This window comes from Propithecus coquereli, unplaced genomic scaffold, assembly GCF_000956105.1.
Source record: "Propithecus coquereli isolate 6110/MARCELLA unplaced genomic scaffold, Pcoq_1.0 Scaffold349, whole genome shotgun sequence".
Classification (NCBI taxonomy): Eukaryota; Metazoa; Chordata; class Mammalia; order Primates; family Indriidae; genus Propithecus; species Propithecus coquereli.
Window position 1 is genome coordinate 83,149 of NW_012149163.1, and position 24,905 is coordinate 108,053.

Sequence of the window (24,905 nt, forward strand, 5' to 3'; positions counted from 1 at the left end):
TGATTCCATATGGGAAGAAACAGAATATTATTTTATTGTGATAACAATTATAATCTCTATTAGTAGTTCAAAGAATTGCAATCCATGGGTAACAAAAATTTAATGAAACTCCAAACATGCCGAAGTATGCCAAAGTAGTGGTGTACGTATATACCTTTTATAGAAAGCCTGTGCTCCGCTTTCATCAAAATCTCAAAAATATCTTGAAACTACATCACAAGGTAGCTTCATGAACCAGAGGTGAAAAACAGCCGAAGTCCACCCATCCTGTGGTGCATTATTACTAAGAGACTAAAACGTGCTTAAAATTCAACAGAACAAAAAGGGAAGTACAAGCTCATACCTTCATCTCTTCCCAGTGTGCTTATGTGTGTGCACTTATTTCTGGTGCTTGGCTTAAGAAAAAAAGTAGGGTTTCTGTCCTTGAGGGGGGTTTCTGAGGTGAAAAGGACAAAACGTATTAAAATGAGTCACTGCAGCCCACAGTCTTTGTGCAGTTCGATGAGCTTTTATTGAGGATCTGCTATGTGCCCAGCACCATAATAGATGCAATGGTTTGAAACAATGAATTCTAGAGGCCATCAATAAAAGACTTCCAATATCTACCTCTGGCTACAGCCATTGCCCCTGTCCAAAATTTTTAGGCAGCTCCTCCTTCCTTCTATTCCCAACCTCCACAGCCCTTCTTTCCCAACAGAGGATTACCTCTGCCCTCTTCCCAAGAACCAATCCCATCTTTAGACACAGCCCTGCCACATATGATTGTGCAGATTGTGCACTGCACAGTTCTAGGTGTTATCATTCACCTTGTAGTCTAAATTAAATGGCAAGTATCCAAAGAGTTCTAGCCCAATACTCTGCAACTCACTTGTGAGTCCACTTATTGCCACTCTTGTCCTGACACAGCACCCTAGTTCTGACAATTGGACTTATGCCAAGCTACCAAGACTGGTTTGCACTACCTTTCTCATTTCTAATAACTAATCTTCCCCTTGATAAACTACCTAGTACTCCTGACCCTCTGGGACTGGAAAATGGGGAAATGGTGACTCCTGCTTTCTTGCAGCCCAAGGACTGAAATCTCATTTTCAACCCATGCCCAGAACTGAGAACTGTCTGCCTGTCATCAAGCCCAGCGCTTTTCTGCCCGCTAAGATACGTGATTATTGCCAGACCCTGCATCTTGGTCACCACGATCCATGTGCCAAGACTCCCAGTTACTCCAAGTTGGTCTTCCCTGGTAGAGGCAGACTTACCAGGTTGTCTTTGGCCACACCTTCTAAATCCTGGGTTCTGGACTAAGCTGCTCTTAAATAACGCAAGTGAGCAAGTCTTGCTTCAGCATCTGGTACCTCCCAGTTGGCTCCATAATTTACTGGGTTTATGATCTTGGACAAATAATTGACCTCCAGAGACTTCATTTTCTTGCATGTAAAGTGGAGATGACTTCAGAGACTGCTGAGAATTAAGTGATATGCTGCCTACAAGTTGCTTGGCCCTATGCCTGGGACATCTAAGTGTCCATTTTTATTAACAGAAAAAAACTATTATAGTGCGAGAGATCACAGGGTACAAATTATACATAAATGTGGCGTATAAGTTAAATGACTAACACCTAAGTAGTTAGAAGCCAGCCCGAGTCTTTCTCTTCTGTCCAAAGAGTTGTTTTCTCCACCTAGCTCTGCCCTGCTGCTCCTAGATAGCAAAAGTGAACAGCTCTTTCTGGCAGATTTACTGAGTATAACCTTAGGAAGCAGCTCAGAATACCACTTCAGAACGGTGGGTAAAACTGCTGGCACCTTGGCACCAAGCTGTACAAGTAGTCATATTCTTTCAGCTTTTGCATGAAACATGGTTTTTACTTGGAACAAATGGCTGACACATAAACTATCAAATACACTAAGATTAGGTATTTGGCAGACTTTATCTCAAAAATGAATGATATGGGCCTGTAAGGTCAAGGAAAAATCATCATTTTGAGCTTTCAAAGCAAAACTTAGATTTTCAGAAAACTTCTATCCGCCTCCATGAGTTTAACAGCTTTCCATACCTTAAAGAATTTGCTAATGATATTAGTGATGATGCTATTAATGAATGTGACTTTTTTTATATTACATAACAAACTGTGTTAACATTTTGAAAGTCTGCGTAACTCAATGAGACCACTATTTTCCACATGACCAACGCATGCTGTTACAAAATCATCACAGATAAAATCATTTATTTAAAGTGCAAAACTGACCACTGGAGTTTAGTGTAAGAGTATGAAAGTTTATTGATATGGTCTCGGGTTCTAAATTGCACTGAAACATTAAGAAATCACCATTTATCAAGTTTTGGTATAGGATCTAAAAATACCCACAATTACCTAAAAAGGTTATTAAAATATTCTCTTTTTTTCCAAATACATTTTTATGGTAGGCCAGATTTTCTCCACATTCTCTGATCAAAACAACACATGGCCACAGATGGATGCAGAAGCTTCTATGAGAATCCTGCTGTCTTCTATGAAGCCAGCCATTAAAGAGATTTGCAAAAACAGGAAAACAATACCACTACTCTTGGTATGTTTTAGAAATATGGTTATTACTCATAAAATGTTTTTTTAAGTTATGATGAGTTTATCACTACTATTTTTAAATGAATTAATAAATATCTTAAATGATTTTTAATCTACACTCTTACTTTTCCATTCTTCGCGAGTTAGGTGCTAGAAAGAGATTTGTCCTTTCTCTCATTTATTTATTCGGGGTGATGCTAGTGTTCTATTATCCTCGAAATGTGGGGAGCAGCAGACAAAGGAGGACTGAGGTGATGAGAATCTTCTGGCAAAGGTGCACATGCTCACAGAGATGATGTAATGTCTTTTGAACATTCTTTTGTTGGGTTTTATGTTTCCCAAATCACTACCTTCAGGCCAAAACTCTCTTTCCTCCGAATCCTTAACCAGCACAATCACTCACTGGACAATTTTTTATTTAGTATCACCAACGTGTCAAGCAGTGTATAGCCAACGGTCTTCACGACACGCCCCTTCGATGCCCCCCAGGCACGGTAAATTCAGAACCACCCATGCCAACCTTGTCTCTCCTCTCAGTGGCTCCTCCTCCCGTGCTCCCAACACAGGACGGGCCCTACCAGCCACCCTGAGGCTCAGGCCCCGACATCCAGACACTGTCCTGCTTCTCCTCTCTGCCTTCATCCAACCAACTCTCAAGTCCCAGGAAGTCCGACTGTTTAATTTCTCTTAAATGTTCCACTTTTCTCCAGCCACCCTAGTTCAGGTTTCCTTTACCTTGTACCTAAATCATTACAACAGCCCTCCGATGGGTCTCTGTCGTCCTGTCTTAGGCTTCTCTCATCTGTCCTCCTCGCTGCACCAGGCTGGCGACCCACAGGCAGCGCATCGTTCAAAGGGCTGGGGTGGAAGACCGTCCCCTCCATGTTACAGGGGAGGATCGCACGGCTCTGAAAGCTAAATAGCTTGCCCAAGTGATATTTCTTAAAGGCAAAGCCTATCGGGCCACTCCCCTGGTTTAACCGCTAAGGTGCCAATCCTCAGGATAAAACCCGAGCTCTTCCACGAGGCATACTCTGCACGGCCCCACGGGCCTAGCGGTCCCGCTGCCCGTGCACGCTCCACTCCTTTTATCTCTAGCCTTTTTTTTTTTTTAAGGTGCTATTCCCTTGGCCTCGACCGCTCTTCTCCCAACTAACTCAGCCTAGATGTATCTTTGCTCAGGAAACCTGCCCAGACCCCCTCGGACTGGGTGCGGTACCCTGCCCATGCCGGCAACCAGGACTCACTCTAAAGGTAGCAGCATTTTTCCCAGCGTTTTGTTTTGTTTTGTTTTTGTTTTGTATTTCCCCAACCCCTTATAAGAGGACCTGTAATACATTTAGAGTCATTTGTCACATTCTGCATTTCACACTGCAGTCACCTGACCTCCAAAATTTTTTTCTCCCTTTTGACAGCAGGGCTGACTGGGCGCTGTGAAGTTCTGCGTCACACACCCACCAGCACAGTGTCACACATGGCAGTCTCGCTGCCCGGCAAACACTCCTGGTGCTTCCTCTGCCCAACTCCCTCCTCCGCCCCGCCCCACCGTCTTAATGGCGGGTGTTCTTGACAATCTCTCTCCTGAGTTCAGGATCTGTCCTGTTTAACATGGTGTCCCCAGCTGGAGACAAAATGCCCAGCACTCTGAGGATACTCTACAAACATCTGCTGAATGCAAGAACCAGAAACTCTTGTTGCAGGCCGGGCGCGGTGGCTCACGCCTGTAATCCTAGCTCTCTGGGAGGCCGAGGCGGGCGGATTGTTTGAGCTCAGGAGTTCGAAACCAGCCTGAGCAAGAGCGAGACCCCGTCTCTACTAAAAATAGAAAGAAATTAATCGGACAACTAAAAATATATAGAAAAAAAATTAGCTGGGCATGGTGGCGCATGCCTGTAGTCCCAGCTACTCAGGAGGCTGAGGCAGGATAGCTTGAGCCCAGGTGTTTGAGGTTGCTGTGAGCTAGGATGACGCCACGGCACTCTAGCCGGGGCAACACAGTGAGACTCTGTCTCAAAAAAAAAAAAAAAAAAGAAACTCTTGTTGCACCTACAGGTTGAACCTCGTCCCCGAATGGCAACGGTGCAGTGAGTGCTAGATCTACCGCCCCGCCCACAGCAGCCCTGTCCACAGCTCCAGTTTGCTGCGAAGCCTCCCCTCGGCCGTCGCTTCCCGACAGCTCGTGCTCCTCCAAATGACTAAGTCGCTGGCACGCCTGCTGGGCTCAGGGGGAAGGACCCACAGCTGGAGCCGCTGACCGAGAAATGGGGAAGGGGGCCAGCCCCCTATGGAAGGGAGGGTGCTTAGTGTAGAGCCATAGTCGGGGCAGAGAAGAAAGGGAGGTGGGAACCCGGAGAAGCTTTGGTTTGGAAGCCTCCCATTCAAACCGACACCCGACGTGTCCCGGTGAGTCCCCACACTCTCTGTGGCTGGCCACGCAGGCGGGGTTAAGGACTCAGCCTGAAACTCTAGGGCCTGCTTGGAAATCTGCCTCTCTGGCTCCTACGACGTTAGCAGGACCTGGGAGAAGAACTCCAAAGCCCTGGGCGGAGGGGAGAAGCTTCTGATAAGTGAACGGTCGAGCCCAGACAATGGCTTTCTCTGCGCAGCTGGGCTGTGCACCTGGTGCCCGCCCAGGGCCCTCTGCGCTTTTGTCCTTCCGCACACAGCGATGTCCACACACAGACGAGACTTATAAATACCCTCCAAAGGAGAAGTGAAATCACTGACCAGTTCTCCTTTTCTCTGCTTAGCTGGAGCCCAGCGACTGAGAGCAGCTGGCACAAACTCACATTCCCCAGTACAGCGGCTCGACCTGCTCTTACTATTTTATGGTTGGGAAGTCTTTGGCAAACATCCTGTTTAGAATAGAATGGGACTCAGACTGACCATCGGGGCTAAATTTACTGCCTGGAAACTTCAAGCAAAAGGAAAGAGAAAGCAGAGGCAAGGGCAAGGCCTGTTAGCGCACCATTCACAGAAAGGGAACGCCAAGGTCTTCTCCAAGTGAGCGTTTTACCTGTACGTAGAAGGTCCTGGAACTTGTTATTATTTCAAACAGGTTGTCCCTCATTAAGAGATCGCTAGACAGAGAAAGAGAAAGAAAGTTACCGGGCATGCTGGCATACGCACTGAAGATCTCATTTGTCCTAAGTCCAAGCACCAGTGCCCTTCACCATAAAAAAAACGGGCGGCGGGGGAGCTTCAGCCCATCCGTCCTCCACTCCAGAGGGTTCCTCTAGCCTCATTTCCTAGATGGTCTCGGGAAGTTTTGCCCCAGGTGGACCTTCCCCACCACCACCCGCAGTTCTAACGAGATAAAGCCCCTTTTCCTCCAAAACCTCCCGCCTAATCTCCTCCGCTGCCCACCCCCACCCTCACCCCCATGCCCACCTTCTACAGTTTTCTTTCCCTCCTCCCTTCTTTCTTTCCACTCGATGCTGAGTGGAAAGAAAGGCTGAGGCACGCAAAATGCTTTTGTATGAAGCAGTGTTTTGAATGTTTTTCTACACATTATTTCATCCGATCTTCACAACCACCCAGCGAGGCACTGGAGACTTCCCCCATTTTATGCACCAGGAAACCCAGGCTCAGAGAGTCTAAATGATTTGTCCTTGGTGCGCGAGATTCGAACCCAGGTCTGACTCCAGAGTCTACGCTTTTAATTACTCCCCTCCTAAGGGAGCCAGCTCTCCCCTTCCAAAACCTTCCTCCGCCCGAGCAGCAACCCCGTAGCTTCACCCGGTTCCTGCCCTTTGCTTCACAGTGCTAAGCCTGGGAGAGGAGGCGCTACAGAGGGGAGAAAGGAAAGTGGGAGCAGTGAGGTGCTTCCAACGGGGTGTGGGTGGTAGAAGAGAAATCCTGACTTCCGCGAGGAAGAGGGCAAGAAGTAACTGGTACTCGGTGGCAAACCTCAAACCGGCCAAAATTATTTTACAGTGTTAAACACCTGCTGCGTGTATCTAGTCACTGTCGGGAATATAAAAGGATTGAGAGATTCAATTCCCACCCAATAAAAGAACGTAAGAAAGCGAGATTACACCACTGGATGTTAGAGCATGTGTTATACGGCAAGCATTAGAATGATTCCAAGAAAGGACCGATCACAGGACTGATCGTTGGCTTCATGAATGAAAACTTGGAAGGAAATGGCAGGGGGTGGCCAGAGCCACGGGCACCCGGGCTAGGGAGGTGCATGAGACTAATGACCCCAGTGGAAGGGAACGAGACAACTGCAGCCAGACAGACCGGGGCCGAATCCCGACTCTACTTAGGGAAAAGGCATTTGGGGAAAGTTTTAAAGACTTTGTGAGCCTTGGTAACCCCAAGTGTAGAATGGAGACGAGGGAATCTCCTTTTATCAGGCTGGGCGGCCATCAGCTGTAAGGCGTCTGGTGTAATCCACGCACGCAACAGTCACTTGAAACACATTTCACCAACTGTCACTACTTTCTGAGTTTCTGAATAAAAAAGGCTCTTCTTTCTGGCTAAAATGTTTTAACCTTTCAAACTACTCATGCATATCCAGCAAAACCACATAATCAGCTACCGAGGAGGTGAAAACAAAGCAGGTAGGAAATCCCCGCTGCTTTCACATCTCCTTCTCAGGCTGCCTGGCGCCTTTCGGTTCAATTCAACTCGATTGAACAAATGCTCACTGATCACCCAGGTGTCCCAGACCCTCCCACCGGGTTCTGGACAGGCCAAGCAGTCTCACGGGCCTAGAAGCTGCAGACCCCTCAGGACCTCCTTCCCTGCTGGTCTCAACTCCCTTACTTCTTTTACTCAGACTCTGGCAGAATTATCGAGATTTAAGGAACGTCTGAGGCACTCTTAGGCGTGAACCCTACCTTGGTTTCCTAAGCTGCCCCCACGTGCCCAGGTGGTCTGCACGGGCCCTCCAGGGTCAGGAACAATCAAAGACCCCCAAGGGTCTAGTCATGCCCCATCTTTCCTCTGCCCATTGCTACCTCTGGAGTGACACTTCGGGAACTTCCATATCTACAGCCACTTTCATGAGTTATAAATTGTCACTGGGAACCTCTCCAATCTTCTATGCTCGGCAACTGCCATTTGCAAGACTCGGTAGAGTACTTCTGCCCGTTTCCTTGGGTCACTCAGCACATTGTTTTCATGCAAGACTGTCCCATGTCTTCATGAGTGTCCCAGGCCTGCTGCTAATAGCTTCCCTGATTTTGTACGTCCACGGGATGGAGGGACCCAAACACACAGTCCCTGAAGACTGCAGATTGGTGCCAAAAAGGGGATTTCTAGATGCCCAAATACCCTTGGGGTCTCTAACCGTTAGTTCTAGGGGCATCTGTTTTTGGTGTTGGATCTGGGAGATCCCTTGCCAAGTCCCACACCCATCCTGTGCACCGTGGCACTCGGAAGGTAATCCTTTCCTAGTGGAAAGAGGAACACATTGCAAATCCTTGTTCTTCCTGCCCAGTGGGAGTAACAGAGGTGGTGTGAATCAGTCTCGTGTTAACGGGACACCAGGGTCAAAAGGAAGAGAAAGGCATGAGCAGTTCCAGGAAGAGGCAGGGGCACGGCAGCGACCTGACCGCAAGTACTGAAGTCAGTGACCCAAAGGCACAGCCCGTCCTCCGGGCCCCAGGTCTCCTGGAGCCTGGCCACGTAATTCTCACACCTGAGAAGCATCTGAGCTCCACTCCCTTCTTTGTTTCTATAATCTTTGTTTTTCTCCACCAGAGATTATTACGTAGGCTCCTCTCCTCAGGAGGTAGCGTAAGGCAATGTGACGAGGGTAAGTCTGCCCAGTGTGACCTCGTCCCTGGGTCAGCCTGGATGCAGCGAGTCGGCCACAAGATGTTAGGCTACTGTCCCTTGCTCTCGGAAGAAGATTCTTGTATGGAGCTCTAGAGGGTAGTAAGTGGAAATTTAAGAGGACAAATGGAGGCTCTGATCATAAGAGAAACAGCAGAGACAATTACCCAGACTTGACCAGACATTCGTGGGTCTTGAGAACGTCCTTGAGAAATATAGTGCGCAGCGGTTCCCGGTCCTGGTGGAAAAAGTGGAAAAACAGGTAAGTGAGCTGTTCGCATAATACTACGACCCAGACCAGACGAACAACCTGCCTCAGAGACGGCTGGCTAACACCAGGTGGGCAAACAACCTGGTCTCAAAATCATCATCAAGAGAAAAAGAAAATTTAAGAAGAAAATGCTCCATGCCTTCGACCACACGGCAGCTCACTGCAGAGGAGACGTTTTACCATCCCTGTGAAGAGGCGCACGCGGGACGAACGGGGACAGGACAGAGGTGGCTTTGAAGCCCGTGTGTGCCCATGTCTCTGCCAGGCACCCTCCTGTGGGTGTGCACTCGTGCGCCTCTCAGCTTGCACAGCCTCTCCGATGGGCCCTGGAGCTACGACAAACCTGCTCGCACTTGAAGTAGCAGATGGTGAAGTCATCGAGTGCAAAGAAGCGACGTTTCCAGCTCTTCCGCTGCAGTGAAAAATAAAGAGCGGGCCATCAGGGAGAGGTCCCCAGCCCGTGCAGGGCGCTCTGATGCGAAGCTCACAGAGACCCAGCCCCAGGGAGGTCAGGCGCCCAGGGGGCGGCAGGGCAAAGGCGTCTTCATACCAGGGCAGGGCCTCAGATGGAAGCGGGGCGAGTGGCTGATCCCAAAACCTCAGGGGTGCAAGCGGAGGCTCCCCCTGTCAAGCTCCTCTCCCCTCTGCTCTGTCCACGCCTACGGGCTCCCAGGAGCCCCCAGAACCCCGCCCCTGCCCCTGTGCCGACACTCACCACGTTCCCCTGCTTCACACAGTAGCCGCTCTTGATGAGGGGGGGCCCGGTGGAAGCGCGGCTGCCCGACGTGGGGATGTAACTGTGGGACCTCCGCAGGATGGCGTGGGAGCCTGGCTCGCTCCCCTCCTGCCCGTCCCCACCGTTCTGCAAGGAAACAGTGTCAGGTTAGCGCCTCCCTCCACCCCTCCATGCAGCCGCAGCCCTGCCACCTCCTGCCACCGCCATCTCTTGCCCCTTTGCCACGGTGTCAGAGAAGAAATAAACAGGAAAATCGACCCTCTGTGCTCGCGCCAGGCACGCTACAGGGTGCTTTCCCAGACAAGGCTCAGGGAGGCCAGGCAGACCCAGGAGAACGGGAAGGGCAGAGAATGCAAAGCAGGAGAGGGGGCATCCACCCAGATGGGAGGAGGGACACGGGGCTTATTTCCAGCCTCCTTTGCCTTGCCCGGGCCTGTGTCCCACGGGTTTGACAAGTGCTCCTGCATCTGGTCACTGTCTGTACTGCCGTGACTCCGCCCCACCCCTGCCCTGTATTCTCCTGATCAGCCCACCTGCGCTAGCCCCCCACTCCCACCCGGCCTCCTCCCTGCCCAGCCCCCGTCCCCGGCCACCTCCACACCCTCCCGCTCCCCGGCAGCCCCAGCCAGGCCCCGCACCTGGTTGATGGGCGTGTGGACCACCACCCCTCCGATGATCTCTGTCCTGTAGGCCACCTGTGGCTTCTTCTCCAGGGCCGGAGGAGCCGCCAGGCTTTTGAGAACTTCAGTAGCCAGGGGCAGACTCCCAGCTTTGGGTACCTGGAAAGAATGGCAGCGTGCTCAACAGGGAACAGAAAGCTTAGGAAAAGCAGAGAGCCAAAGCCATGAGAAAAGCTAACGTACCACACTATAGTCAGACTCCCTTCTCCGCAGCCCTTCCATCCACCCACACCCAAACACGAGAACTTGGTTGGCAACCCACTCCCCACAAGCAGATACACACGGACTCCACGAATTTAATGAGCAACTACTATGAGCCAGCCCTTCCCTGGTTAGAAACCAGATAAAACATCAAACGAAATAGATAAAGGTCTTGCCCTCACTGTGCTTACACGCAAGTTGGGGAGAGTGACCAAAAAAATATGTACATGTTGCAAAACAAACAATCAGGTTAATTACAAAGGGTGGTGAGTGCCACAAAGAAACTAAACAGGGCCGGGCGCGGTGGCTCACGCCTGTAATCCTAGCACTCTGGGAGGCCGAGGCAGGTGGATTGTTTGAGCTCAGGAGTTCAAGACCAGCCTGAGCAAGAGCAAGACCCCGTCTCTACTAAAAAAAATAGGAAGAAATTAGCTGGACAACTAAAAATATATAGAAAAAATTAGCCGGGCATGGTGGTGCATGCCTGTAGTCCCAGCTACTCGGGAGGCTGAAGCAGGAGGATCGCTTGAGCCCAGGAGTTTGAGGTTGCTGTGAGCTAGGATGATGCCACGGCACTCTAGCCCGGGCAACAGAGTGAGATTTTGTCTCAAAAAAAAAAAAAAAAAACAAGAAACTAAACGTGATTCGGAATCGACCCAAGTGTCCGTCAACGAATGAATAGATAAAGGAAGTGTCGTACACATACACCATGGAATATGATATAACCACAAACAGAATGAAATCCTGCCCTCTGTAACAACACGGATAGAACTGGAGAACGTTATGTTACGTGAAATAAACCAAGCAAAGAAAGACATATCTCACATGTTCTCACTCATATGTGGGAGCTAAATATTAAAAACAAATGATTTCATGAAGACAGAGCGCAGAATGATGGTTACCAGAGGCTGGGAAGGGTGGCAGGGAGGAGGGGATAAAGCAGGGATGGTTAATGGGTATAAAAACATAGTTAGATAGTTATATAGAATGAACAATGTTTGACAGCACAACAAAGTGACTATGATCAACAATAAGTTAGAGATACTTTAAAACAACTAAAAGAGGCCAGGCACAGTGGCTCACGCCTGTAATCCCAGCACTCTGGGAGGCCGAGGCAGGAGGATTGCTGGAGCTCAGGAGTTCGAGACCAGCCTGAGCAAGAGCGAGCCCCGTCTCTACTAAAAATAAAAAAAATAAAAAAATTGGTCCCAGCTACTGAGGAGGCTCAGGCAGGAGGATCGCTTGAGCCTATGACTTTGAGGTCACAGTGAGCTATGATGACTCCACTGCACTCTAGCCCTGGCAACAGAGCAAGACTCCATTTCCAAAAAAAAAAAACTAGAAGACTGGAATGGCAATGTTGCTAACACAAAGAAATGATAAATGCCTGAGGTGACGGATACCCCAATCACCCCGATTTGATTAATTCACATCGCATGCCTGTGTCAAAACATCACATGGACCCTATAAAGACATACAATTATGTACTCATAACAATTAAAAATTTAAAAATTTTTTTAAAAAATAAAGAAAATAAACAGAAATGACATAGAAGACAGCTCAACATGGAGAGGGTAGGGGAGGTGTCTCCCGAGGAGGAAACGCAACCTGGAGGATGAAAAGGAACTGGGAACGTAAAGGCAGAAAAAGACGTGGCAGGCAGGTAGAGCAGGTAAAAATGCATGTGGTCAAAGGGACAGAATGAGGGGTGCATGAGCGTGGGAGCCCACGGACCTGGGGGATAGCTCTTGACCTCTCACCAACCACCTGCGTGACCTGTGGCAAATCACAGAGCCTCTCTAGGCCTGACCCATCTCATGCATAAAATGAAAAGAGAAATAATATTTACATCACAAGTGTTGCTTTATCAAATGATAGAGTATATAAAGTGAAACACTTTAGACACACAAATAGAAACAGAAATGTATTACAAACTATTTTCATGAGCACTCCACAAATGGTGCTAGTGTTTACAGACGGAGTCCTTCTGGAAGAACGCGTTCTCTTTGTTCCTCAACACTGAAGCACCACTGCTGAGCAAATCGCCAGAGAATTTTTACAGCTGGTTGGAAACCACAGGCCAAGGGTTGCAAACCGGCGACCCGCGGGCAGACTCGGCCCAAACTGTGTTGTGCTTATGCCACGCAGTATGCATTTTCATCTACATTTAAAATTTGGGGTATTTCACATAAAAACCCAGATTCTCAGCTGCACAGGAGTTCCCTTGTTATACGGGAAGCACATCCTTCAGACCGTACAGTTCCCGCCATTCTCCCCCCATCCTGAGGCCACACAGGTCAGATGTCATTGATCCTCATTCCTGTTGTCATTTTTCTCCTTCCTTGTCCACCTCTCTCACTCACGCTAGAGTCTACAAACTCTGACGAGCTCTTTCCCGTTGTGAGAAAAAAACCCAGGCCCAGAACAGTCAGGCCATCCGCTCAAAGCCACGATTAACACCTGAGCAGAGCCTGAACCCTCGCTGCCGGCAGGTGCGCGAGCCACGGCAGCATGACGCCCCGCCTTCGTGAGCAGCGACACCCGTGTCCATCTGGCAGCAGAGCGACGGCGGCAGATCTCAGGAGAAAGCCCGAGTCCCCTTCCATGGCTCCTACAGCCTCTGGAGTCGAGAAGACCTAAGGCTCCTTTCCAGAGCTCAGAGCCGTGCGAGAACTCTGCCAGCACGGGGGTTGACGATCACACCGTGTGGCATCTGTTCAAGGGAACAACACTACTCTGATGACACCGAGTCCCCACGAAGAGGATGAGACCCTCTCTCTCTGGACTGCACACTCCGTTCACACACACAGCGATGACCTTTCCAAGTCAGGCTAGAAATCCCACCTTCTCGTTTCCCTGTGGCTGGCTGAGCGATGACAGCGGTCACCATCTCCTCGGGCCCCGTCCATTACTGGCAACGTACCGCGCTCCTTGCTGCCTTACCTCTAATCTTCGAGCGATCTTATCAAGTAGACGGGATTGTCTCCATGAAACAGATGAGGTCAACTCAAGCTCATTAAAATTAAGTCATTTGGCCGGGCGCGGTGGCTCACGCCTGTAATCCTAGCACTCTGGGAGGCCGAGGCGGGAGGATTGTTGGAGCTCAGGAGTTCGAAACCAGCCTGAGCAAGAGCGAGACCCCGCCTCTACTAAAATTAGAAAGAAATTAATCAGCCAACTAAAAATATAGAGAAAAAATTAGCCGGGCATGGTGGCGCATGCCTGTAGTCCCAGCTACTCGGGAGGCTGGGACAGGAGGATCACTTGAGCCCAGGAGTTCGAGGTTGCTGTGAGCTAGGCTGATGCCACGGCACTCACTCTAGCCAGGGCAACACAGTGAGACTCTGTCTCAAAAAAAAAAAAAAAATTAAGTCATTTGCCCCTAGGACTGCCTGATTCTAAATCTCTAAATATCACTACCTACCTAAGCCATCCTTTCTAATTTTCTACGAGTTTGCTATCATGTGACCAAATGTTTCAGGGAAGTTGGTTTTTGGCTGGGGTATTTAGTGATACAATTACCACGGAACAGCAGAAATTTTTCCCCAAATGACCTAAATGAGTTCCTAAAATCCAGCAAATGAGGAGGGAAGTAACTTTCTGGAGTTCCTTGTGGACTTCAAAGGACTCATAGGAGCTTGGCTTTTGTGTTTCCTCTAAGAATCTCGTCAGCCCACCCCGAGGACCACCGGTTGCCACTGTCTATGTTCCTGTACCATGTGCTGCTTCTGACCAACTAGCAGAGCCTGCCCAAAGCTGTTTCTCCCTCCCAAGACGGTACATCAGCCTGTGGAGGCCAAACCCAACCACCAGTAAGCTACACAGCTTGAAAACAAGGTCGCTCTTTTGGTCTGTCCCTATGCCAGAGGCCATGGTTAAAGGTGTGCCCTCTCCTATGGAGTGTTCTTTGACGAGGGAGACCCCCGTGGGTCTCACCTGTGATGTGACATGAAACTGTCAAGCTTGCCTTTCTCCCCCGCCAAGGCGTGGCGAGCCTGCCGTGAGAATCGCCCAACTTAGGGGAGAGCTGTGCTTCAGTTTTACTGGTCAGCATTCAACCTTTTTAAGAAACGCAGTGAGTGGAATGATGTCCCCCCAAAACTGTCCACCCATCTATCACCTCAGAACGGGACCTTATTTGGCAATAGCGTCTTTGCAGATGTAATTAGTGAAATTAAGATGAGGTCATGCTGGTTTCGGGTGGGTCCTAAGTCCAATGACCGATGTCCTTATAAGAGGACAGGACACACAGCCACGCAGAACAGAAGGCCCTAGGATGACAGGCAGAGACGGAGCAAGGCAGCTACCAGCCAAGGAACAGCAAGGAACGGCAAGGAACGCCAGGAGCCTCCCGAGGCCAGGGAGGCAGGGAAGGACTCTGCCCTGGGGCCCTGCTGACACTGTGATTTTCCACTTCTGGTCTCCAGAACCAGGAGAGAACAAATTTCCATTGTTTTAAGCCTCCCAGTTTGTTACAACAGGCCTAGGAAACTAATACATGAATACTCATATTCTGAGAGAACCCAATTCTTTACATACTATATGTCTAATATTTGCTTCAAAAATAAGGACTCAGGCCAGGCACAGTGGCTCACGCCTGTAATCCCAGCACCCTGGGAGGCTGAGGCAGGAGGATCGCTTGAGCTCAGGAGTTCGAGACCAGCCTGAGCAAGAGTGACACCCCATCACTACAAAAAATAGAAAAATTAGCCGGGCATGGTGGCGCATGCCTATAGTCCCAGCTACTCAGGAGGCTGAGGCAGGAGGATCGCTTGAGCCCAGGAGTTCGAGGCTGCAATGAGCTATGATGACATCACAGCACTCTAGCCAGGGCAACAGAGACTCTGTCTCAAAAAAAGAATCAAGTATTAGACACTGAAAGAAACGTCAAATTGTACAGGATGCTAAAGGGTGAGGACCCCCAACGTGAATGAAGAAAACCTTTACTAAAACCAGCACCCAAGCACGCAGGTTGGCACGAGTGAGCGCGCTAGCAACAATCTCGCTTCCTCCTGCCTGCCGGTACGCTTTCTTTTCACGGGTTTCTCAAGGTTTATCAGAATAATAAGCTAACAAGCAAAACTGCTGAGATGACTCCATTGTACTCGGTGTGGGTGAAGCAACATAAATAGCTGGATAGGTGAGCAGATTTCTTCTACTCTTTTATTCACAGGAACTCTGAGGTATCTGGGAGAATGAGTTACCCCAGTGCAGAGCTGTTATTACTAGAAGTCCCTCAAATGTGAGCGTTTCTGGCTGTGTAGCACAGAAACTCAAACTTTTCGGCCTACGAACCATGGCCCATAAGGCAAGAGTCTGGCTGTCTTACTGATGAAAGGTCGTCTTTATTCTAAAACATACAGTTTTCCTTCTCCTTCCTTCTTATCCTTTCCCCTTTCTTCTTCTGTATTTCTGTAGGTCTAGGCTAAGGAAGAAGAAAGGAATCCTTCATCAGCCGAGTCAAGGAGAACGAGAGTCCTCCTAGAACAGCTCCAAGCCAGGCTGGTGGACGGCTCGGACTGACCCCGCAAGCAGCCTCCGAAAGCAAGAAAAGTATCCAGGAAACACTTCTGACTCCCCCCTCAGAAGCTTTTCCCCTGCAGTCAGCAATCCATTTTCCAATCCTCCCACACTCTTAATCACATCCCAGAATCACCCAAGCCGTGACTGCCCAGGAAGCATGAAGGGGACGCTCCAGAAGCTTCCCCTTGAACTTGGTTCAAACTCAAACTCCGGGTTCACCTTGTGGTCGGTCAGCCCAGGATTGGGAAGAGGCAGAGGAGAACTGGGTGTGCGCCAGGCCCCTGGGAAGGTCCCCACTGCCGTCGGAGCTTTTCCCCAACCCCAAACACATGCTGGGAAGGGGCGCGTTTGCTACCCACAGAAAGGAGAAGAAACTGTACGTACGGTGATCTTGCTGGCTTGGTTCAGGGCTTCGACCCAGTCCTTCAGATCTTTCTGGTCGTTGGCTTGAAGAAAATATCTCTGAGACAGGGCATTGATAACTGCAAAAGTCACGGAGAAGAAGGGGGAGATGCTCAGGTCAGAATACAAGCAACCCAACACGGGTCCACAGAGGTAGCAAGACAGACGGACCCACGATGCAGATCAAGAAATTTCCCACCATGCTGAGTCATCTAGGAAGCAGGTCACACCTGCCCGCTCGCTCTCCCTCCTACCTGTAGAAATGACATTATCCCATTGGCCACAAGAACAACACCTGACACCAGCAGCAGCCTTACTGCGCTGTTCTGTGGCGAGTGCGAACAGAGTCACAGGCGTGCTGGTACACAGGGCTCTGTCCCACAGACACGGCTGGCCTGGCTCGGGAGCCTCGTCTGTGGTTGGGAAATGGAACGAAGCTTGCCTGAGATCGAACCTGTGACCTCGGCCTCGCTGTCAACCTGTTCTTTCCTCTGAGCATCCCACTGGGTCAACAATGTACTTCTAGGTTTATTATTATAACATTTTTTTAGATATGATGACCACAACATGTGAGAGTCATTTTTCAGCTTAGCCATGATGTTTGAAAGAAATGGAAGAAGGACAGCACCAAAGAAGTTTGAACCAATCAGAAGTGGGGAGAGAGAGCAGTTCAAGGGACCATTTTATTCTTGCGTCAGCCGCAACTGTAGGAGGTGAGCTTCGTGGGGTAGACACAGAATTCGTCAGTTCTTTCATTCATTCAACAAACATTTATTGAGCACCCACTATGCACCAGGAACCAGTAAAGTGCTCAGGACACCACATCACAAGGCAGAGGAATATCCCTGCCTTCGTGAAGGTTCCATTCAGAACCACGCTAGACACGCAACAGAAACTACTTGTGAGCATTTGCTGTTAGAACTTAGGGCAGTTCTGAGAACACAGTGGGAGCCAAATAACTACTCAATGACCCATTCATTGAAATCACGACGATTCCCTGATGTGGGGCACCCACCGAGCGGCTCTGCTTCCTACACCATCCCTCAGAATGGTCGCTCTTTGGGCAACACTGAGACACTCAACAGAATGTTCCTTCCTTTCTATTCTCCCCTTCCTGACACGACCTCCTCCGAGTCTCCACCTTCTGGGCACGCCAATTACTCAGCTCTAAGATGAGGGCTCCCAGAAACTTCTAGGAGACATTTTGCAACCACCCTGTAGCATCAAGAAAACTGAAATGTATATGCATAATTGTTATTTACCAATTAAAAAAATAAAATTAAAATCAGAAAAAAGATAAATATTTGAGATGACAGATAAGCTAATGACAGTATACATTACGTACCCCGTGAAAATGTACAATTATTGTCATTTAAAGAAACATAAAATTAAAACCAAAAGAAAAAGGAAACTGAAACGTTACCGGGCCCTATACTTCTGTCCTAATGTTATTAACAATATTGGCAGCGAGACCGAGGAAAGTGGTATCACCTGACACCCAGGAACATCCCTGTGATTGAAGTCACTCATACGCACAGGATACAGTCACATGTGATCACAGGACTGTCTCCACGCAAAAGAGGAAGTTGTACGAGCGTTAAGAAAACCCGTTCCCTGGCTCAGTACTTACCAAAGCAAAATGGAGTTTTTGGTTTCTGCTTTGGGGTAGCTATGCTCACCTAAATCAAATAAAAAATAAGAGAAACATGAGTATGTTTCTAACAGTGCTGAAAATTTCTTACTGTGAAAGTTTTCATACGTAAAAAGAGTATATCAAACTTATGTGTACATTTAACAATAATAATAATAAAGTGCAAACCCTGAACCCATCGTCCAGATTAAGAAACAGCCATTATCAGTCCTGCTTCTTAGAAGCCCTCTCTATGCCCCTCCCCTGGAGTCCCCACTGCTCAGAGATAACCACTATCTTGATGTCTGTGTTAACCTCTGTCTCTGCAAGAAACACTTTTAAAAGCCATCGAGTCCTGTTAGTTCTCTGAGGTATCTCCATATTGCTTTCCACAGAGGTTGCACTAGTTTGCAGTCCCGCCAGCAGTGCATGAGTGTTCCTGTCTCTCTGCATCCACGCCAACATTCGTTGTTTTGGGACTTTTTGATAAAAGCGGTATCTTGCTGTGGTTTTGATTTGCATTTCTCTGATGACCCCAAGAAATTCTTTTTTTCCGAGTGTGGCAGTCAATGTTAACGCTTTCCTGATGATTAATGACGCTGAGCATTTTTCATTTGAAAAAGCACTTTTCTTTTGAAAAGTTTCTGTTCATGTCTTTTGCCCACTTTTTAATGGGGTCGATTTTTGCCAACTGATTTGCTTGAGTTCTTGACGCTGTCCTGGCCTAATTCACACCCTCGGGGTTCCACTCCTCTCTCTTCTTTCAACCACCGACCCTCCGTAAGCAGTTCTCCCAGCGGAAGGTGGTACTGCTACAAACACATCGATTCCAGTCCCAGCACACAGAAAGGGACGGCGGCACACCACTCGCCGCGTTTAGACACACACCGACTGCCTTTACATCTACCCTGACCACTTAACCATGAAAATGGGCACTCTCCACATGCCCAGAGCGGGGCTGGTGGACCCAGAGAGCGCACCTGTGTATTTAAGGGAAGGGCAGGAGGAAGTGGAAGTATTTTTATACCTCCTGTTGCTGTATTTCAACTGGCTTTTGCAACGCTACCCCTTGCACGTACATTCCTGAGCGTGTGCGTATGTGAGCCCACCCCACTCAGGTTCCAACACACCGAAAGAATAGAGACAGCCCCTCATATTCCGTCACATGCCCACAAACACCGGTGACTATCCCTGATGTCGCTGACCCTCCCCAGAGCAGGCCTCCACCCCTGTACCTGGGGTCTCTAAGGAGGCAGCCACCTTCCCATGGGACCTAGGCTGGGGACTCTTCACACACTGTCACGATCGTCTCCTGGACATACCATTCCCTCCCTCCCCTTTCTAGCCAAGGGCGTTCATTCTTCTACTTGTCCTCGCTCGGGGCCGCCGTGCTCGCTGCTTTCACGGGAGGCGCGTTAGAAGCCAGGAGCTGAAGCAAATCTGGAGGCAACATTAAAGTCACTTCATGGCTCACAGCTGCTAGGGTCTAACAGGGACTGACCCACCCGTCAGTCTGTCCAGGTCCTTGCTCTTGGCTGTAGGTTCTTCTTATACAACTGCCCAGATTCCTTAACCAAAATTAACATCACCCCAAATACTCAAATGGGAACTGAGGCAGCACCTCATAAAAGATCAAAAGAAGGATGCAGTACACCCCGGGCTTTGGAGACAGAGAGTCTCAAATGACAGGTGTCCCAGCTATGTGACCTCCATTATTTCCTGTTCTATCAAATAAGGGATAATAATGTCACTTGGAACTATGGGCAAAATGCTGAGGACCCGTGAGCTTCTCGGGGCCTGCAAAAACATATGAGACCCAGAAAAACTGCTTGGCCTCCGACATACAAAACAAAGATGGCATATCCAATGTTAATAAATATTTAATTCAATGTCTGCGTAACGGCACGATAGCAACCTCACTGACAAGTATTTAAATGTGTACGAGCCACCACATTAAGTCAACTTCATTAATTTTTCAATGAAGCATTCAAAAAAACTTCATTACATTTGAAAATTATTAGTAGCTTAGATTTTTAGTTCACAAGAATCTCTGTGTGTCTGCAGGAGGACTACCCAGAAATAAGAACCAAAAATAAAGTAGATGAGTTACTCATCACTAAGTCCTTCCAAAAGTAAAATGATTAAAATCCTTTCAAATATTTTCTAGCCAAACAATTATGTTTAATGAGGGATATGGCTGCATTTTGGTATGTTTACCATGAAGTGAGGCGGCGGTCACAGGACCTAAAAAAGTCCTAAAAAAAATGAGGATTTAAGCAAAGGGAAACCCACGCATCCTGAGTGCAGACTCCCCACATTCGGTCATGTCTAGACTCACAGGCCACAGGACACTGGCGGTCTGTAGCATCACGGTCCGGGCCCCCTTGCTCTTGTGTTTTCCTGGGTTTCTGACCCCCGAATGCAGCCTGAACCACAGTGTGTGCCTTTCTGTCCTGCTTGCAGCTGATGTGGTCTGTCAGTGACTCATTTTCTTGTTCTGTCCCTCGGCATCCACGTTCCCACGGGTCCTCTTGTCCATAAACTCCTGCTTGTCCTGTCCTGGTCGCCGTGGAGCAGCCGTGGCCGTCCAGGCCCTTAGAACCCACCTACCTCCCGGCTCCCCTTCTGTGTTCACCTTTACGTGACGCTGAGCAGCTGGGCACTCCAAGACCCTCTCTGGCTTAATATTAGAATATTTACTCTATTATTAATAGAATTGCCCTGTCTCTGAAAAACTCACGGTCATCACTGACTAGAGAGGGCAGCCCTGGCTGATGGCTTTCGCTGTTTGGATTCCAAATGCTCTGCCCTGACCGCCACTTCCTAGCCGGCCTGCCCCGTGAGCATGCTCCCCCGCACTCGGTGGGAGGTGGCGCCTTCAAAGACATCATCTGGCTTTGCGTTTGCGTTGACGCGCTTCTCCAGTTCTCAGTCGGGAGGTCCGGGTGAGGGCACCGCGTCCATCTAAACCTGCCTCATGCCCCGTGGCTTGCCACGGAAGGCTGACGTGGCAACGCAACTCGTTGCTGAATCAACAGGATCGGTTCCAGTTCTGCCCTGATGCGCTGCGTGGCAAAGGTAAGACCCTCCGTGTCTCCGGTCAGCCTCCCAATCAGCAAAGCCAGAGTAAAAAGACTAGTCCCCCGTCTTATAGTCACAGAATGCAGAAAGAGGGACATGAATCATACCTACCTGCTGCTGTGCCCTACAGAGAGAAGGGTGAGGGGGGAAGCCAACTTATCACGGAAATGTGGCTTTGGCCTCTCCCTGACATCCGGTCACTGTGGAGGAGGAACTCCCGCCTGCTGGGAGGAATAATCCCACTCCACCCCGCCCACTGTGTTGGCGATGGCGCCCCTTTCGGACGTGGTGACAGAACAGAGAAGATCTGCAGGGAGACGTGTGGCTGCAGATGGCTGAGGACACCTGACAGCCACCTGCACCCCCGAGGTGGCCACAGCTGAGTGGCTGCACCACAGTGGTTGACCAGCGGGTCCCATGAACACCCCAGCAGTTAATGGAGGTTGGCGGTGTGAGGAGGCAGTGGGCACTGTCCCCGCAGGGTGACGCAGACAGGACTGCTCCACAGCACAGCAGACTCTCAGGAACTTGCTCTTATCAGATCAGACACAGACCACAGGAGCAGCAAGCTCGTCAGGGCTGGGCATGGCTGGGGCCAGCCCCACCCTGTCTGCCCTTGGCCGGAAGGGGAGCGGGGGCCCCTCTGGCAGAAGGAGCAGCAGCAAAACAAGGTCTCATAGCCCCAGTGCAGCTCTGCCCCAGTGTCTGGCTGACCTGCCCCACGAAGCGGCATCAGGAGTGGGGAGAACAGCAGCCACCAACACAGGATGAGTGAAAGGGTTCTAAAGAGGAGTCTTTGGACCAGCGTCAGGGGGTCACTGGGCCCCCTGAAATTATAGGCAAGGTCAGGTGTGCACACACATCTATACATTTACCTGGAAAATGAGTCCACGCTTTTCATCAGACACTCAGAAGGATCCATGTCCCCCACACGAAAAAAGTTAAGAATTACTGTTCTAGGAAATTCCTCCCCATAGGTAGTGGAGGGCAAGGCGCTGACAAAATGGGACACAGCTGGGGTGCGACAGTGGGGTTGGCTGTGCAGAGATGGCTGGACCGGAAGAGAAGGGTCATCAGGGAGAAGGGGGGGGTGGCTGGGGCCAAAGGGCCCCTTCGGTTATTTTCTAGTTTGCCCAAGAACTGGTTCTGCTGCCGTGGACGCCCTGGATGACTTCAGATCAAGCACATTCACCTCTGCCTCTCCGAGGGACCACACGCTGGTCCCCATCTTCCCCACGCCAGCTCTCAGGAGAGGGCGGGGGAGGCACACCCTGAGCAGGGACCACGGCACGCGCAGGCCGGCCGGGCCGCCTGACACCGCAGGCAGGTGCCTCCCTCCGGGAGGGAGGACCGAAAGGTTAACGAGAAATAACGTGGAATGCTGGACTGGCTACCAGCACCCTGGAGAAACATCCTTCTGGGAAAAGCCCTGCTTTCTGGCTGGCGTTGAGTCAGGCAGGAGTTAAAGGCTCTCAGCTCTTGTAACCTGACCCAGTGGCAGCTGTGGGTTTTGCACACACACAAAAAACACCCATCCAGGCCTGCCTCTCTCAGCAAGGGGCTAAAAGGCAGGTCATCTTTTCTATACGAGGCAGCCTCCAAAGCTGAGGATTCTAAAAACCCTCATCTGAGCTGCATTTGTAAGGCATGATTCAGCAGGAGATTGTATTCAGTGTTCCCCCACCAAAAAAAAAAAAAAGTCCTCCCAAATCCTCTCAAACGGGAGAGGGTTTCAATTTCCATTTATTATCACGAGGTTCTCCGCTCCCCCACTCTCTCAATGCTCTTTCTTCAAACCTCCTGGAGAAATGACCTAATAAGCTCTCAGCCAGACGGGGATGGGAGAGGGAAGGAAGGCAGGTCCCAGGCCCCTGGCTGGTCTGGGCTGGGGAGGCGGCCACAGGGCTCACCGCAGGCATGCACAAACTGCCCGCAGCTGTGCTAGCAAAGCTGCACTTTGAAAGGCCCTTCCCCCTTCCCTGAGGTCATTATCTGCCCTATCTAATCCGCCCTGATGCTGCCCTGCCTGGCATCTGCCTTTGTGTGGGGCTGTGTCTGCCCGGCCTTGCCTGCAGCTCCCACTAAAGGTGGGCTCTCCTCCTGAGGCCCCAGGGCCCCCTCCAGGCTCATCTCCTGGCCTCAGAGGTGGAGGGCTCCCAAAGCTTGTTTGTTACAAGAGGGAGACAGCACCCACTCAGCTCAAGCCCCCGGAGCGCGGGAGAGGGTGGGCAAGCACCAGAGCCCCCAAGAGGCCCAAAGCCAGGGTGTGTGGGGAGAGCAGCACTTCCGAAAGCTCAGCGCTGGCTCCCTGCCACCTGGCTCTGCTCCCTGTACAGAGAGTTCCTCCTTCTGGGGCGGCTCTAAACCCCCAGCCTTTGCACCACTGCTGCATCACGGGTCAGCAGGGTGCCTGCACCAGGGAGGGGCTGCTTAAAGACGCTGATTCAGCAGTTACAGGTGGGCACCGTTCAGTTGCTCCAACCCCGGCTCTCAGCACACGAGAGGGAGAGGGGCTGCTCTTTCCGCTCCGTGCAAACTGGACTAGGGGTGGCTTGGTGGCTACCTGCCAGGCTCGCCAGCTGTTATCTGGCAGCTGAATGTCTTCCTGGCACGTCTGAGCAGCTTCTCCGGGCACTCTTAGCCTTGCCTCTGTAGCCATCTGCCAGGTGATTTATAAAAATTCCAGTGAAGCCCCGACACTTTCCGAGCTGTCTCTGTTTAGCTGTGTCCTTTGAGAGAATCTTACTGGATTTGGGGTTGCTTTTGTATTCCTTTTGGCCCCAGTTACGAAAAAGGTCACGTCCTACCCCTACCTCCAGCTCAGCCACCACATCCACCTCCTCCAGAGAAGCTGGGAGCACTACCGACGGACTGTCCAGGGAGTGCGAGGCCGCGGGCCCACCCTGCACGAGCTTGCACAACCACCCCCAAAGCCACCCAGGCGGCCCAAAGCTTCCACAGGCCACGTGTGGGGGAAAAGGGAGCATTTTAATGCCCATGCACCGTCCCCAAATAGTAATGCCCAAAGGCTGTGACACTCCCTCTTGTTTAGATACCGAACCTACTTAGAGAACGTGAATTCCCAGAGTTCCAGGCCAACATTACCTTCGAGATGTAGGTCAGCTGCAGAGATCCGACTGCTCCTGCCCCAATTGCCAGGTTCTGAAAGACATACGTATTTCACTTTAAGAAGGGTGCTGTGTGCAAACAGCACCAAGAGACAGAAGCCCAAGATTCCAGTTCTGTTTTTTTTTTTCTTTTTTTAGGTTAAATATTTATTTTATTATCTTATAACTGAAGTTACCATATGCTACCATCCATATTCATTCCTGGAAAATATCACAATGCATTTATAAACAAAAAACTAGAGCTGGTCATCCTTAGCATAGGTAGCAAAATTTTTGTTTATTGAAGCCCATCCATTCTTCACTGATTTATAGGTCATATTAATAATGATAACATTCTAAATTATTTTTGTTGGAAGTCATTTTGAAGTGAGGGTCTTCTCATTATAATCTTATTTAGGCCTCAAAGAGTATAAAATAAATAATTATATTATGTTCACAGATCTCTAATCTGAGTTCACACTTTTGCTGTGCTGCTCTTTAAACTCTATAATGTGATATATCACCTCTAAAAAGGTTATTCTTTCAAATAAACTCTCAGATTTGGGAAGATTTCATGTAGCTCTTATGAGAAGAAAAAAAGAAATTATGCCAGATAAATCAGCTAAATCAATGGCAATTATTAGTTGAGTGGCAGATATTGTAGTCCAAATGTCTTGCCTATTAATAAAAAGAACACATCCAAGGACAAGCTAGATTCAGAGAATCTTGAAATATTTGTATTCAAAGAGACCTCAGTTGTTATCTATTCCTAAAATCTATTGCTAGAAATGATTATTTAAATTATCTAAATTTAGACAACTCTATCAGAAATGTAGTTTCTAGAAATAGAAATGAGAAATGGGAAAGGGTTCCAAGACAGTAGAAATTGCAGTTTATGACTAGAGCATATTCATAAAATAAGATTGC

General features: G+C 49.5%; 1 protein-coding gene across 1 annotated transcript in view; it reads right to left on the reverse strand.

The window, feature by feature from the left end:
* PLEKHA2 (pleckstrin homology domain containing, family A (phosphoinositide binding specific) member 2) overlaps positions 1-24,905 on the reverse strand; it is a 43,145-nt gene that overhangs the window by 4,595 nt on the left and 13,645 nt on the right. Inside the window, exons 2-9 of the mRNA XM_012651084.1 lie at positions 23,977-24,033; positions 17,791-17,839; positions 16,143-16,240; positions 9,993-10,133; positions 9,334-9,480; positions 8,962-9,030; positions 8,515-8,585; positions 5,577-5,640 (exon numbers count right to left, since the gene is read on the reverse strand). Of these exons, the coding sequence (XP_012506538.1) occupies positions 5,577-5,640; positions 8,515-8,585; positions 8,962-9,030; positions 9,334-9,480; positions 9,993-10,133; positions 16,143-16,240; positions 17,791-17,839; positions 23,977-24,033 (696 nt within the window). The remainder of the gene's footprint in view (positions 1-5,576; positions 5,641-8,514; positions 8,586-8,961; positions 9,031-9,333; positions 9,481-9,992; positions 10,134-16,142; positions 16,241-17,790; positions 17,840-23,976; positions 24,034-24,905) is intronic.